This window comes from Strigops habroptila, chromosome 17, assembly GCF_004027225.2.
Source record: "Strigops habroptila isolate Jane chromosome 17, bStrHab1.2.pri, whole genome shotgun sequence".
Lineage (NCBI taxonomy): Eukaryota > Metazoa > Chordata > Aves > Psittaciformes > Psittacidae > Strigops > Strigops habroptila.
The window spans coordinates 4,938,080-4,954,864 of NC_044293.2; the positions used below are offsets into that span (position 1 = coordinate 4,938,080).

Consider the following 16,785-nt stretch of genomic DNA (forward strand, 5'->3'; position numbering starts at 1 on the left):
TCTGTCCAACCTGGCCTTGAACACTGCCAGGGATGGAGCATTTACCACTTCTTTGGGCAACCTGTGCCAGCGCCTCAGCACCCTCACAGGGAAGAGCTTCTTCCTTATATCTAACCTGAACTTCCCCTGTTTCAGCTTAAACCCATCACACCTTGTCCTATCGCTACAGTCCCTAATGAAGAGCCCCTCTTTAGGCTTTGTCAGCTTCCCAACATTGGTAATGAACAGAATTCCGAACATAACTCCAGTTTGGTTCAACACTGCATTTCTGAGGAGCATGTGAACACCTTGCTGCTCATTTCAAGCACTGTGCTCCTATAAAACTACTTGGTTATGAGGTGAGGAAGCAGGGCTTTTTGCTCTCTCCAATTCCTCGCAGGGTCTGCTGTGGTATCTCCATCCCCGTTCAGCAGCTGCCTCTAAGATTGAGCAACATTAATGCTACGGAATGAGGGAATCTTAAAATGCTGCTTATGCATGGAGCCTGGTTCACAGGAACCCAGCAACATCTCCACAAAACCAATCCCAGGATTACATCACTTGGAATACAGGTCAGAGAGCTGAATCACACCCAAAAACAACCCTGCTGTGCGAAAAGGAGACATGCCCCTGTTAGCAGCATCCAAATTGGAACTGCTTCACTCCAGGGAGTTAGGAAAGAGTTAGTAACTCAAGGGTGAAAGCAACTGGCAGCTTCTCAGATGAAGAGGCCTCATCAGCCCTGCGCAGTCGCAGTCACTCAGGCCCATGTGATGGTAGGTGGAGTGACCAGAAGAAGACGTGAGGTCCCCAGAGACTGTCAGACAGGAGCCTCTGGTGGACTTAGAACAACCCACTTCAGCTCAGGATGTGTCTTTTAATGCTAAATACAGTGCACACCCCTTCAAGGCAGGGGAAGAAGTCAACACAGAGGGCAGGGAAAAGCTTTAGTTATTGCTGACTTGTGCCTAACTAAAATGGGCAGGAGGAGGGTTAGGGATAAAAAGAGAACTCTCTCCTTCCCATGAATGAGCTCACTCTGCTGTCATGCCTCCTGCCCTCCCAGATTGCTCCCACAGCATGAATATAAACCTAGCTCTACAGCTACCCGGTGGTGTGAATTACCTACCCCTGATGTAGTTCTTCCACGGGTTACTGTCTGTTTCTGCCTCCAAACCACCCTGTTTCTGGCTCTCTGATGCTTTTCAAGCCCCAGCAATAAAGACTGGCTCCAGTTAACAAGCCAGTGAGCCCTGCTACAGCCCCAATTCCGTAAGAACAAGCTCATGTTATTCACTAACTGGTAGTAAAATACTTCACGTGAAGCCAGGGAGTGCATGTTGCTGTTACCATGTGAAACCATGCGAACCATGAAAGAATTCCTGTCTTGGGTTTGCTCCACAGCAATGCAGACACCTCCCCAACTTCTCGAGATGTCAAGTGAGAGGGTAGGAAAGAGCACGTGAAAGCAAAGTTCATCCAAGGAGGAGTACTAACAACAGTGTAATTTTTCCTTGGAAAGGACAGAACTTCTCTGCTGCCTCCCTAAACTGCTGATGGGAAGGTGAAAGGGACTGAGAAGAGCTACGGAAAACTCACCCTGACAAGCTGAGGGAAAAGGAAGCTGTGATGAAACATTATGCTCATTTAACTCCTGGAGGCTTTGTGAAACCAAGGGAAAAGGTGGAGGAAGGATTTACACTGCAAGGTACCGAGTCAGAGAAACATATGGATTTAACACACCAGTTAATCACTCATTGACACTGACACATAAAGTCTAATTTCTAAATAAACTCTAAAATAAAGTCTATTTCCCTGAAAAAAAAAAATAAAATAGTAGTTATTCACTATTTACTCAGAGACTTTGAAAGGTTGAGAACTCACTGCCAGTGGTTCCATGCAGCTCCAGCACTCCCACATCAACCACACTTGCTTCTTACTAGAATCACAAACTGGTTTATGTTGGAAGGGACCTTAAAGCTCCTCCAGTCCCAACCCCCTGCCCCGGGCAGGGACACCTTCCACTAGAGCAGGTTGCTCCAAGCCCCTGTGTCCAACCTGGCCTTGAACACTGCCAGGGATGGGGCAGCCACAGCTTCTCTGGGCACCCTGTGCCAGCGCCTCAGCACCCTCACAGGGAAGAACTACTTCCTTGTATCTAATCTAAATCTAACCCCTTCCATTACCCCTCATCCTACCCCTACTTTCTCTATAAAAAGCCCCTCTCCAGGTTTCTTGTAGGCCCTTTAGGCACTGGAAGCTGCTCTAAGGTCTCCCCGGAGCCTTCTCTTCTATTACCCATTTCTCTGCTAGCCCCAACTAGCCCTTTACTGGCTACCACCACCCTGAAATAAGATTCCCAACTCAAGAATGGAGTGTTTCTTACCGTCATGGCCAGAGTTGAGAAGATGCTCCCCCAGGTCACAGCCGAACACCCTTTCCTTCAGTATCCCCCGTTGCTTCAGCTTCTGCTTGGTTGGGCGCGACTTCATGAATGTCCTCAGGAAGGTGATGAGCTTGCCGTGCTTTTTCGACACTGCACAACAAAATACAGGGAAAATACTTCAGTTTAGGTTGCTCTCAAGCCAGGCAAGGCCAAGCATAACATGTTCTACAGGGCAAGCAAGAACTACAGTGACATTAATTTCAATCATTTACAGATTTTCCAAGGTCCGGTACTAAACAGAGACTTGGCTTTGGTGCTAGTGCAGAAATAACAGGAGAAGAATTGAACACAAAGATGCATTTATCAGTGAAGCAGCTTCAGGTGGGAAAGTCCTAAAGGATCTTAAATGGAATACTGGACAGTGAGCAGCACCTGAGAGCTGGAAAAATGAAAAAGACTAAACCAACAAAGCCGGTAATCTCATGTGCATTGACCAACATGATTTGTAATCCACAAGCAGAAAGAAATGCACTGGCGTTCACTTTACTCTCATGTTACTCTGATTCTAGTGGTCTTAAGGGCCTCCAGAACAAATGAGTGACTAATAATATCTGAACATGGAGAACGCTTGGCTCGAAGTGCCCTTTCCAGCACACCTGCAGTGTGAATGGCCCTCGCTGCAGCTGCGGACGCACGCTCCATTCCAGGGCTTTCTGAGTCTTCTCAAGCCATTGCAAGATGAAAACATTACTGTCTTTGTTTGATTTAACAGCAAACTAAGGCAGCTGACTTGAAGGGATGCAGTTTATCCTCTCCAGAATAAATACAAGAAGCCTACAAACAGAAGAGAGCTGTCCCTCCAAACCTCCTGTTCCGTTTCTCTACGCATCGCCACACGGGCTCTGTGTTACACTGGTGAAATCGGTCCCTGTTAACACCATCCAGTCCCTTAAGGAGCATAATCCACAGTGGAAGGATATGGGGAGTCACACAGGGCAGAAGTGGGTGACACAAATAACCTCATGCAGATTGGAAGGAGAGGCTGAGCATTCCAATGGGACACAGCACAATGCCCTTGGATGTCAACGTCTCTTCCTGAGGCTGAGAGGCCTCCCCAACAAAGGCGCCATTGTGTACGTGAGGTAAAAACAGAAGAGTTCTATTGAAAAGAAGAAATCACTGGGTAGAAAAGGCTGTGCTGTTTTGTGAGGAAGCCTTTACAGCTCTGGGAAGCTGTAAAGGCACCTGCAGCACCAGCAATCCCTCTCCTGAGCTCCTGTCTCAGATCCCAGGGAGGAAAGACAACCCTGTATTTCACCTGCATTAAACCCCTGAGCCCCGTCATCAGGTTCCAGCAGAGTAAGGCTGTTTCAAACAAACCACAAAAGCAACGAAGAGCCCTGGTGACAAAGGGGCATCTCTTCAGGGTCACTGCGCCTCGCTAACACACACAACTGGAACCTCAGTGAGCAGCTTTGGATGTGGGACTCAGCAAACCTGGGGTTTATGGGGTAATGCTTCGTACTGGCAGAGAGGGTATTCTTCAAACAGACACCATGAAAAACCTTGTCCCAAGAACAAGGTTATACCACAGGCTTCGAGTTGTTTTAATCCCTTCAAACAGCTGAGTATTTCCCCTTTTATTTTACCAGGTATTGATGCAGTCCCTCTATTTCTGACCTTAACATGCTTCTATCTATGTGAGCAGAGTTCTGCTTTTTGGCTGTGGCACCACCACAATCTGCAGCAGCCAAATACATCTGAACACCTGAAATCCTAAAATCTCCCACAAAACCCATGTCTGCATCAACTACAAACCACTTAACAAAACACAAGCATTGAGCATCACAGTCTGTGGCTATGGGGGCTTTAACTGATCATTGATCATCTCCTATCAGCCCTACTCAAGAATAAATCATAGAATCCCAGCCTGGTTTGGGTTGGAAGGGACCTTAAAGCTCATTCAGTTCCAGTCCCCTGCCATGGGCAGGGACAGCTTCCACTAGAGCAGGTTGCTCCAAGTCCCTGTGTCCAACCTGGCCTTGAACACTGCCAGGGATGGGGCAGCCATCCCCCAAATGGGGGTCTCATCCTGACTTGGGGGGAATGTCAAAGTTGGAGGTGTTAGGCCTGAGATGGATGCTTTTATAGCAGTCAAAGAAAGAGACAAATAAAGCAATGAGTAATACATAGTTGTTCATTCAAATGATTTCACAGACTCTGCACACAGTTCTTCATGGAGTATCTTACTCCACATAATGAAAAATGAGTCCAATGGACAAAAATGCCGTCCAGCACTGAAGAAATTCTACTAATGCTGGTGACCAGGACAGCAAGTGACTTTTGGGTGTCACCTTGGTTGTTAAAAGCAGGAAAAGGTGCAAGGGATGCACTCCCAGGATGCACGGATGTACTTTGCTTGGCACTGATCACTAACCAGAGAGGAGAGCCAAGTTCTAAACCACAATAAATCTGTTCTGCCTTTAAGACACACAGTGCAGGTTAAAATAATCATCTTGTTTTCTGCATCAGTGTCCAGAACATCGTCAGGGCAATGCCTGAGCAGGTTCCTTAACCAGAAATTCCCTGATCCACAGCCTGTCCAAAAGTTTGCATTGTTCCTTGGTTAAACAGTTTCCTGCACTGCTCTCCTCTGAATCACTGCCTGCTCTGTAGGAGAGTTTCTCAGGCTAAAGCAACCTCAGAGCTTTATACCTACGCAGGAATGATTCACTGGTAGGAGTTCAGCTTCTCCTGGGTGGGGAAGAAAAGGAGAACAGCAAGACAATCCAAGCAGTCATCTCTTTGCTGACAGGTTACAAAAAGAAGATCAAAAAAGCAAGGAGGTGTCTGATAAGGACAAGCTGTCCCCAGGCATGCTGTCCTGCCAACAAACAGCAAACAAAAGGGAAATGCTTTCTATCATCATCTGATCCCCAAACTAGCAACACATCCTAGAGAGGTTTAATTTCTAGCCCTAGTTTCTGGATAAGCACCAGAAAACCAAGGTTGCTATGAAGAATTCTGCAGAATAGATGTTTTCTACTCCAGAACACTGGTGTCAAACCTCTGCTGGTGATGGTACCAGCAGCAACAAGTGGTGCTCTCCTGCTCCTGTCCTATCCACACGTGCTGATCTTGGAAACCCAGAATTAGTGACTACAAGGAAGTGACGGTCTCAAGGCACAGGGTTTAGACCAGAAACAGATCTAAAATTGTTACAAATTAAGGAGACTTGGATAAAATAATCAGCCTTTGCTACCTTTACTGTCCCACCAATGAAGTGGGGATATGATACATCTGAACCATTCACAGCTTGTGTCTCCGCGTGAGCTGTACAACAAGTGTCACAGAAGTAAATTTGGGTGAATTCAGAAGTAAATTCAGATAAAGCAGCATTCCTACAGGCCAGTTTTAAATGGTTGCTGTAGTCAGAGACAACAGTTACCAACTGAAAGGCAAACAAAACTCAACACAAATCCTAACGTTTATCCATATTACTTTCCACCTTGGATTTAACCACTACAATCCAAGAAACAGAGGCTTTCCTAGAAGAACCAGGGGCTGATTGTCCTCAGGTCTGGATAAGTAACAGGGCCTGAACCAGCAACAAGTTCTCCATCTCCATAGTGAGACTGGCTGCAAAAACCCCTCACCTGAGGTTGGACTCCTTGTGAAGCTTTGCTGGCACGACTCTGTCTATTAGAAGTGAGAAGAAATCTCACACCCTTGGCTGACATAACTACACTGGCCAAAGTCTTTATATGGTGGGAAGGGAGGGAAGGAAAAGGAATATTGGTGCCAGGTAGTTTATTGTGGGTTTGGACAACTGCCATAGGCTGTACCTCCCCAAGGAACATTCATCCATCAAACCACACTGCTGTCATACCACCAAGCTTTTGTAGTAGAAGTGATGCCTGAGATTCCCCTGGCTCTGATAAAAACTATTAAATAACAATTACTTCATTAAAAGCAGAGCAAAAGCTGCTCAGCCTAATACCCAGACTGAAAACGCACTTTATGAAGCTTGTTCATGGAGAAATGTGCCAGCATCAACTGATTTAAGGTACTTGCATGACTCTTGTTGGCCACAATATGTCATTCTTGGGTTAGGTCAGGAATGTACCTACAGGGGCTGACAAGAAACCTGGAGAGGGGCTTTGGCCAAGGGCCTGTAGGGACAGGCCAAGGGGAATGGCTTTAACCTGCCAGAGGGGAGATTGAGATGAGCTCTGAGGCAGAAGCTCTTCCCTGTGAGGGTGCTGAGGCGCTGGCACAGACTTTTCCCAGAGAAGCTGTGGCTACCCCATCCCTGGCAGTGTTCAAGGCCAGGTTGGACACAGGGGCTTGGAGCAACCTGCTCTAGGGGAAGGTGTCCCTGCCTGTGGAACTGGATGAGCTTTAATGTCCCTTCCAACCCAAACCATTCCACGATTCTCTGAAGAGAGCACTGGCTCCTGACTCCTTGGCTTTGAATCATAGCGAACAAACAGGAGAAGCCTTTTAATAAATAAAGCTTTCCTGTGTCCCCCAAATCATCTTGTGCTTGCCTTTTCCTCTCCTTTTCAGTAAGAAAAACCCCATGAAACAAAGGCTCCAAGAACAAAACACACTTCAAGTCTCGCACATTTATGGTGCAAGGTAAGTGCTTGCTCGGCACCCATCCAGCGTATGGTCCTGTATTTTGAACAGGATAATGGCAGCTTCCCATAGGACACTTTGCCAAGGGAAACCAAACCCATGCTAAACAAACAGAGAACACCTGCTTTATCTCCTGTTGCTACCACTAATATGTTAGATTTGAAATTGACAACACTTTCTAATACAGGGTTAGTAAACTTTGACTTTGAAAGAAAATCTCAGAGGGTGTGTGCTGCCCCAGCACACGGCCAGCTTTATTTCTCCTATTCTTCTGTGTTTCTCTTATTATTAGCAATGATTTTACAGACCACAGAACCCAGCTGTGTGAGGAGAACGTGGTGCTAAGGTCAGGAATGTGAACACGTGTGGCTGCACAGCTGAAAGACAAACAACCTGCGATATCCAGTCACAACATCAAAGCTGGGAAAAGCATGGGGACGGCATAGAAAAAGCTACAGGTAGGTATTACAAACCAAAAGCCAAATCCCTCCTCTCTGAAGAGAGATTTGCAGCAAGTCAAGCTATCGTTTCCCCAGGCTATTAGGTCCTCAGGACCCATCCTCCTCTAAAATTAAACAGAGGGAGAAAGAGCAGCAACAGACTCTTCTGAAGAAGAGGAATCAGGAGATGAGAAGCCAGGTTTGGTTTGCCACATATTTCCCTGTGCTCCTGATGCTGCAGACACTTGGAAGTACATTTAACTGTGAGAGTGGACTGAGTTCAACTGGTTCCCCACACCGCATCTTCTCAAAACCTCAGTAAATACCCATCGCTTCACACTTTGAGAGACAAGCTCTGTGGATCCACATCTTCCTGAAGAGAAGTTAAATGAAGCCAAGAACTGAGTCACATCTCCCAGTTCTCTGTCATGTTCCTTAGCAACAAGACATTTTCCTCCCTTCCTCCTGCCACAGCAGATTCTATTTTGGAAGCTTATTTATACAGCCCTAAAATCCCAACCAGAATCTGGAACCACGCACCACCAAGCACCATCCTTTAGACCCTGAATAGGAGGCTGGGTTTGAAGAAGTACCAACCAACACCACATCAATAATTGCACTAATCTCTGCACCAGACTCCCTCACTGGTCAGAAAGATTTTCAGAAAGAGATTTAAAAATAACCTTCATAAATGTGTGCTTAGTGATTTAGTCTATAGAGAAAGAAAAGTAAAAATGCTCTTTGAGGCTGCAGTGCTTATCTTGTGCCAGGCTGACATCAGTTAAAGCTGGCCTTTGTGTTATAAGTAGTCATGAAATAGGTTAAAGGTGATCGATTTAAGTGTCATTAGATAAAAACCATTAAAATTAACTATGATGGCAAGAAGCAGTGCAGATTTCCAGCTATCACCATGTACATGGAGAGCAAAGTGATGGTGCTGTTCTTACAAAGTCTAGTAACAAAGAAGCCACGTTCATCCTTGCATCTGCCCAGGCTTCTGGAGCCATGCTTTGGGCAGCGTCTGGAAGCAATAATCTCCTCAAAGAGAAGCTCTCCTTCATCCTTGCCAACACCAGCCTTTGGCTCAAGCTGGAGAACTGGCTTATTTTGGTTAGTTGGAGACGGACCAGCTTTGGCAACTCACTTGGTGCTTTTTCATGCAGAACCTCTGTCAGGTTCTGCTTCATTTGGGTCTAATCAGCCCTCCTCCAGAGACAGAAGGCTGCAAATTTAACAGCTTCTCACCAGCAGCACTGACTGCTTTCAGCACCATTGATTTAACTCAAAGCACACACCTGTAAGGATACACACAAGGAGTATATACAGCCTGAAGTGTGTGCAGAAAGTTTCTTTATGTCAATGCAGACAAGAACCAGGAACTGTTTACAATGGCAAAAACTCTTTCCATGCTCCTCGTTGCCAAATTAATTCCCTAAAGTGCACCTACCCTGAGGGAAGCAGTCTCTGGTTGGGAGATAGAAATCACAGCAGGGATGGGCTTCAGGTAGGTGACACAAAGAGCTCAGGGAAGTGAGGAAATGATAATAGATGGGGCGAAGTTAAGGAAATAAGTTATCAGAGGCCAAAACTGGAATAGAGAGTAAAGATGAGGGTGTGTAGCACAAAAGGCAGTAGCATCAGCAGCTCAGGTGACACGAAGGTCACAAAGCCAGCAGCAGGACTGGGAGACAAGGGAGCAAACTGGGAAATGCAGAGCTAGGAGAAAATGGGCAAGACACTTGGAACGTCTTTCTTTTTCATTCACACTGTGTTTTGCTAAACCTCTATGTGTAAAGAGAATATGATACTGTAACCTGAATGTCTCTCTAACACATAGTTTGTATAGTTTGAGAAGAAGCCCCATTTTAGAACAACCCAAAGGTGATGCACTGTATCTCATGAAAGGTGGTAGTGGTTAGCAGACTTCTTATCTTGAACCTCAAGCAGTGCAGCGGCATTAAGGACAACCAGGTAAGCATCAACAACCAAGTGTCAAGATCAACCAGGTTAATTGTGTATTAGATACTCTACAGATACTTGTAAATAAGGAAGAGAGGAGAGAAAAACCAAGAGCCAAGGTGCCACCTAACCCATTAGGTGGCTGCCAGAAGTTTCTCCACCTCAACAGTTGCCAGTGATGAAAACGCCACACGTTCTCTGTTGGTGATTACTTGAGCTGCTGGATATGATTCTATGATTCTGTTTTTACAGATGGAGTTTCTTACTGTCTGACCCCAACCTCCTTCTCATACTACCCACACCAAACGTTTATTGTCCTGTCTACAGTGGCCACGGCTTCAGAGAAGTCAGAAATTTGAAAGCAAACTGCTTTTTTGCCCTGCCTCGTTCAAACACCATGTTGCATGCAGTATCCTCCCTTGCTCAAAAGGCTTTACAACAGCCTGAACGATGCTGCTGAGCCTCACCCACACCATTTCCGCTTCTGCTACCAAGAGCAGCAGTACTGCAGGAGAGTTTCCAAAAGCTTGACAGTAACCCAAGCCAACCCTGAATGACATCGAATGCTCTGGACACAGGCGTGCAGCCTGGAGCCTTCACTAGTCACTCAAACACAACGCTTCAGCCCCATCCTGCCGTCAGCTGAACCAGGATAACCAGAGTGACTGCGGCAGTCCAGTTACTCCAGTTTTGCACGGCAGCACGCTCCAGCTTGGGTGGTGGGAGGAGGCGAGTGATGTAAAGAGATCTGACATGAATCAACAAACACAAGTTGAATAACGAGGAGTTTGGCAGATGGAGCCCGATCCTGGACCAAGAGGGTGTTTGCTCTTACGCAAGGCCCTGGAAAGCCACTTCTCATCCCACCAGGAAGGGAGATGAGCAATCCAGCTGGAATAAGGAGGAGGCTCGGGTCAAAGCACGCTACCTCCCTTCTCTTAAGCCACACAGTGCAGCCACTACCTCAACCCTCAGCACAGGCTCCTCTGAAGTATGTGGTACTCCCAGTAGGACAAGTAGCGCTGCGGCTGCTCTCCCAATCCCTTCACTCCGAGGTGATGCTGATCTCCATTTTCAGTAGCCAGAGGGCAGCTGTTTACAGCCCAGACCAGTTACTTTCGAATCACAGTGACCTCCTCTTCCAAGATTGGCATCGTTCTGGTTCTTTTTATTCACAACCTTGACTTTCTGAATTATTTATACTTTAGCTATTAACACGTGCATGAGACAATTCTGCCTTTGGAAGCAAAATTTCCATGCACCTGGAGTGGAAACTATTGAAGACAACAGGCATGAGCCTCATCCACGTTAGTCACCTTACGCAGCACCAGCAGGAATCAGTAGCTTTAAAGAGGATGAAAATGGCATCTTCCCATACATCCTCCTTATGCAGCTGAAGAAGTGTACAAAAGCTTTATGGAAAAAAAAATTGGGCCCAATCTGTTTGGGGATTTGAGGCAAATGAAATCTGCTTTCTAAGACTTAGAAATGCAGATATTGCATTGCTTTGTCTGCTTTATTCTTCTCCTTTATCTTACCAGCCAGAGCTTTGATTTCAAATCAGGCTCTTTCATCATTCCTGTGTGGTGCCCAGAACAAAGGAGGTCAGGGAAGAGTGGAAAGGGGAGGCCTCCTGCCTTCTCTGTCATAAAGAATAAGATCCTGCAGGGCATTTAGTCTTTAAAATGGACTGTAGCTTCTAGGAGGTTTTGTGAACAAATAGGAACAGACAAGGCATGGCTACTTGCAAAATGTCTACTATGATCACAGTAACTACTCTCCCTGGGAATGTTATTTTCCAGAGCATGCATTCGCTGCCCCAGGGCTCCAGCAAACAAAGGATTGGCATTTTTAAACAGGAAGCCCCCTTCTCCTGAACAACAGCATCAGTAATATTAACACTTAGGAATGCATCTTATGTCCTCCGAGTGCCAGTGGGGGTGGGGGGGGAAGATAAAGTGATATGCAAAAATCTATTGAAATTTAAATTCCAGCCGTTCCCATCTGTCAGCTGCCTCTTTGGGAGCTGGGTATAAATCTGAGCAGGAATCCCTGATCTCACAGGGGCATGCGGGACTGCTGCGCTGGAGGGGGCTGCAAGCTGAAATTCCTTCTCCTCTGGGATTTGGGTGGGAATCCTCACACAAATCATCCCAGACATGAAAGAGGCTCCCTTTAACAGCTCTGGCTTGCTACACACCCATGACCCTAAAGTAAGTCCAATAAAACAGTTTACAACTATGGACCTAGTGAGAAGAAAGGTGCAATAGAAACCTGGAGCCAGAGATTAGTAAGAGGGAAACAAGTAAATTAGCATGGGGAGAAGCAGGGGAAAGTACGTGGCGTTTATTTAATCAGCCTTTGGCTGGCAAGAGAAGCCAATCCAGGCAACCTGCCCAAGGGCACAGATCCCTTAAGATCTTCTCTCACGATTGGGTCCGCAACCAGTGCTGGGTGAGACAGCGTCATTACTGAATGTAGGGTATGCTTTTCATCCGGCTAAAAACATGATCCCGGGCTCCCTCTCCACAGCAGAAGCATTTGAGAGCCTCCATGGCATTGCCCCTGCGCAAGAACAGTTCTGCTCCTTGTGCAGGACACATCCATGTCCATCGCTGGGTGCAGCTCAGGGGGTCTCCAAGCGCCAAACCGTCCCTGCTCCGCAACATCACCAGGAAATAAACCCCTTCCACCAATCCTCCGAACCCACACGTTAAATACCTGCAAGTTACTAAGCAACAAGTGGGCGCAGGAGCCCGAGGACACACGACGCGTCTCACCCGAGGCGAGGGGGGGATAAGGAGACCTCTCCTACCGTCAGCCCCCGGAGCCGCTCCGCCGCTGTCCCCGCTGCGTCCTGCCCGGGGCGAGGCCGCGGTCCCTGCCCGGGGTCCCTGCACCGACGGGTCCAGCCGCTGACGGCCTGGCTCGGCTCGGCTCTCCCCGGCCCGGCGGTGCGGTGCGGTGGGCGCTCACCGCCTCTGCGGCTCTGCCAGGCCCCTCCCCGGCCGAGCCGGCCCCGCCGCCCGGCTCCACCTCCCGCAGGTGCCTCCCTCCACGCCGGCTCCACAACCCGGCCCCGGGATGCGCCGCCGGAGCACGGCCGCGGCCTCAGGTGCGGCGGCGGCGCCGCCGGCCCCTTCTCGCCGGGCCGCCTCATGGGGCCGGCAGCCGCCGAGGGTTGAGAGGGCAAACACAGCCCCGGCAGAGCGCTGGTTTCCCTCAGCACCACCCACCTCAGCCCCTGCTGTGGGGATGGATCGTGCTCTTCTCTCTTTTGGAGAAGAGAAGGCTCAGGGGGGACCTTATCGCTCTCTCCAACAGGAGGATGGAGCCAGGAGGGGGCTGGTCTCTGCTCCCAAGGAACAAGGGATGGGACAAGATGAAACGGCCTCAAGCTGCACCAGGGCAGGTTTAGATGGAGATGAGGAACAATTCCTTCCCCAAAGGGTGCTCAGGCATTGGAACAGGCTGCCCAGGGCAGTGCTGGAGTCACTGTCCCTGCAAGTGTTCACAAACTGTGTATTCGAAGCCCTCAGTGCCATGGGTTAGTGGTGGCCTTGGCGGCGCTGGGGAACGGTTGGACTTGGTGATCCTAAAGGTCTTTTCCAACTCGGTTGATTCTATGATTTTTCCAGCTTGGGAGCACCTCCAGGGAAACACGCTCCAGGTTAACCACAGCTTCCTTGTTCCTAAACTGCACCTTCACCCCCAAACCCACAGCAGAACCCTGCGGTGAGGGCTGCAGAGGTCAGGGGTACGCCTGCGCCCTTCTTTGGGTGCAGGTCTCACTGCTAATCCTCAAATCCATGCTAAAAGGCACAGTGTCCAAAGGGAAGGGAGGGACACAGAGCATGCCTGGGCACTCTGGTGGAGGCTGGTCCAGGCTTGCAGACCAGACTCACTGCACCTCAGGTGTCCGTCCTGTTAACCTAATTACAGCACTAAAGAAATTACACCCCGTCCCGCCCTGAGTGGCCATCAACAAGCAGTTTGTGGTGGCACTGATCAGATCAAAAAGAAACCCCTTCAATTCCAAACTCTCCAGGAGTTCTGCTGTTAAAACCAAAGGAAAACGACACAGATCGCTGTACAGTGACCTGCTTTACAGCCCAGCTCCAAACCCAGCACACCATGCTCTGGGGCAGGAAGCACAACATGCCGTGACTTGACTTGACCATCACTTGCTCGGCCACCCCGCAGCAGGGACAAAAGCCAAGCTGGTCACTGGGCTCAGGAAACTTGGGACAAACCTTCCTGCCTTCTGCCTTACCTGCATTTATTTCATGCTTGAGGAAAAAATACTGTTGCTGTTTGGTTTATCAATCTCAGTAATTGCTGTCACACACTAAAATGTGTGCTCACTGAGGAGTTGGGCAACCTCAGGGTCAGAAGATTAAAGAGGAATCTATTTCTGTTTATGCAGACATCTTCATGATGAGGAGGGTAAAACTTGTTTCTTTTGGTGTTCACAGTTTCTCCTCAAGAAACTGGTTATTTTCAAAATTGTTTGCTGACTCATATCTCCAAATATTGCCCGTTCTCCAGCTGCTTATTATACTGGGATTTATTACTGGAAGTGTTTTGCTTGGACAATGATCACACTATCACATTACTTTTTTCCTTAGCAGCCAAGCATGACTCCTAAATCCAGTTCTGCATGTGCTTATTTATGATTTTGAATACAAACCCTTCTTCCTGACACAAACCCCCATCCCAGGAACGTTCTTCCTATCAGACCTATTGATAAAAGTTGGTAATATCCTAACACAAACAGGGAATGAACACCACAGAAGCAATGCTCTTCCAAATCGACATGCAAAAGGCACAGACAACAATTCGAGGTAGAAATACAAAGGTAGAAACCTTTGAAAATTGGTGCCCTGATGACCAACAGTGCTTGAGGAGATACTTTACTACATGGTGTACAATGGCACACCTTTCCTCACCTGCACTTTGCTTCCTGTAAAGAAAAATACTTGATATTTGTTACAAAACGTCTTTCTTTAAGGAATGAAACCTGAGGAAGCAGAGATGCGGCTCTTCCACACCCGGAAACAGCAATTCTGCCTTTGGCACATCACTGCATCACGCTGAGGAGCGTGTTCACATCACCACAGGGACGTGACTCCTCTGCTTGGGAGCTCATAGGCTTTTCCTTGGATAGTTCTAATCTATCCTGCAAAAGTTAGTTCAGATAGAAGTACTGGGAAGGCAGAGAGCCTAAAAACTGTTATTAATATACTCTGTAGCTTCTTTCACTTTCTGGTTTTGCAGATTCAACTGCTGGAGGAAGCTTCAAACCATTATTAGAAGTTAGGCAGCCAGTATTTTTCAGTGCTGAGTCTTACTCAGCTAGATTTATCATAGAATCATAGAAAGGTTTGGGTTGGAAAGGACCTTAAGATCATCCAGTTCCAACTCCTGCCACGGGCAGGGATGCCTCACACTACACCGTGTCGACCAAGGCTCTGTCCAACCTGGCATCCTGCAATCAAATGCTCTCAAAATACACAAAAAGAACCCCCAAATAAACAACCCTCCCTTCTTAAATAAAGGGGTTTGGGGAGAAACCAAGATTATAGATGAAAGCAGACTCAGAGATTAAAGAAACCCCAACAGAACAGCACACCATGCAATAGACTGTCCTGGGACAACATCAAAGTGGTTTGATTCGATTCACAGAGCTCACAGAAACCAGGCTGGACACAAAGGAATCACCTTGTCACAGAGCACCTGGACAATCAGAGGGTGATTTGTTCTTTTGGTGGACGTAGCCATGGTCTGCCATGGCTGTCCAGGTCTGCAAGAAAAATAGTGCAAATATTGCATTTACAAAGGCAAAAACACAGTCAGGAATGAGGTAATATGTAGCCAAGCTGGTAATAGCGGCCTTTTACTTGCCTTTCCTTTAGCAAAAGCAGTTCCCATGAGAACAAGACAAAGAATTTGCTGCAAGCTTCCCACTGCAGTTACAGGATTAAATGCTGAAGAATGAGCACGGCATTGAGACAAGCTCCTAAATGAAATCCAGCAGATGAAACTTCAGATCAGCAAAGACTTGTGAATTAATCGTAGAGCCAGGCTGATTCACAAGCTAGCAAAGCGAGTCCTAGAGCCCAGAGTAATGCTGTGAGCTGCTCTTTGCAGCTATTGAATTCACTACCAGGGAGATGGGAAGAAAAGGAGGGAGGACAGCGAGGGATGGAGAGGCAGAGAGGGGCAGGAGTGCTCTTGCCTTGCTGCTGGAGGAGATCCATTTCTACATGTCCACTTAAGGATCCTCCCCAACGTACACCATAGCTGTGCCCAATCCAAGACCTTCTGAGAAAGCCAAACACAGGGATTTGCCAGTGTATATTTTTTACAAGGGCAGGTAGGGATAGGACAAGAGGAAATGGCTTTAAAGCTGTGGCTGCCCCATCCCTGGCAGTGTTCAAAGCCGGGTTGGAAGGGGCTTGGGGTAATGTGGTCTAGTAGAAGGTGTTCCTGCCCATGGCAGGGGATTGGAACTGGATGAGCTTTAAGGTCCCTTCCAACACAAACCACTCTGGGATTCTATGAAAATGTTTTTAAGCCACAACTTGGCTCCCACACTGATTTGCAGAATTATTCAGGAAGAAAGCAGAGGAAAAGCAGAGCAGAACAAACCACCTTTTCCCATGATTTCCAAGCTCTTAGCATAACTGTGGAGTTTTGCTCAAGCCAACTATTATTAGAGTAAGGTCCTATTTCGACAGAGCTTGTGTGAAAGGAAAAAACCATCTAGTTTAAAAATAACAACCCCCCCAACCTGAATAAGTGGAGAGCAGGCAGAGTGAGAAAGAAGCACAGAACATGTGAAAAGCAAGCTGGCCTTATTAATAGCACATCAGTGCCTCTAACACCCCTGCGCTCAGCCAAGTTTTACCACTTTGCTTCCTAACCAGTCATCCTATTCTGGTAGACTCTCCACCAAAACTCTCCAAAGAGGTAAGGCATGAAGGATTCCATAACAGAGACATCAATATAGCTCTTTCTTACCTACACAATTTACAGAGCTATGTAATTATTTCTGAACTCATGCATACAAATCCATACACCACGCTTTCTTTTCCAATTATAATTCCTCCAGGAAACATGGCCAAGATTTGCCATAAAATTACCTGTAAAAACATGGGAAGCCTGAAGCCCATGGGTTCAGCTTCTTCAGAAAGCCTCACTGGTGAGAGTGACCCCGCACGAGGAAGAAATCTACAGGGAATGCAGAAATTATATCTGTCTTGTCCTTTTATCTGTGTTTCCTGGACTTGAGGAGACTCCAAGTGGCTTCCAATGCTGTGGTTACACCAGTAGTGCCTCCCAGTGGAGATGCAGGATGTGCTGATGGGAGATGCTTCC

The 16,785-nt window shown here is 47.4% G+C and overlaps 1 protein-coding gene across 5 annotated transcripts in view; it reads right to left on the bottom strand.

The window, feature by feature from the left end:
- The window catches only part of ARHGAP32 (Rho GTPase activating protein 32), a 190,219-nt gene that overhangs the window by 26,677 nt on the left and 146,757 nt on the right, over positions 1-16,785 (bottom strand). For 4 of the 5 annotated variants that reach the window (XM_030505266.2, XM_030505268.2, XM_030505267.1 and 1 more), the window contains one exon: positions 2,366-2,515. In XM_030505266.2, the coding sequence (XP_030361126.1) occupies positions 2,366-2,515 (150 nt within the window). Of the gene's footprint in view, positions 1-2,365; positions 2,516-12,220; positions 12,389-16,785 lie in introns of those variants that run through there. The other variant, XM_030505270.1, reaches the window with a different exon arrangement.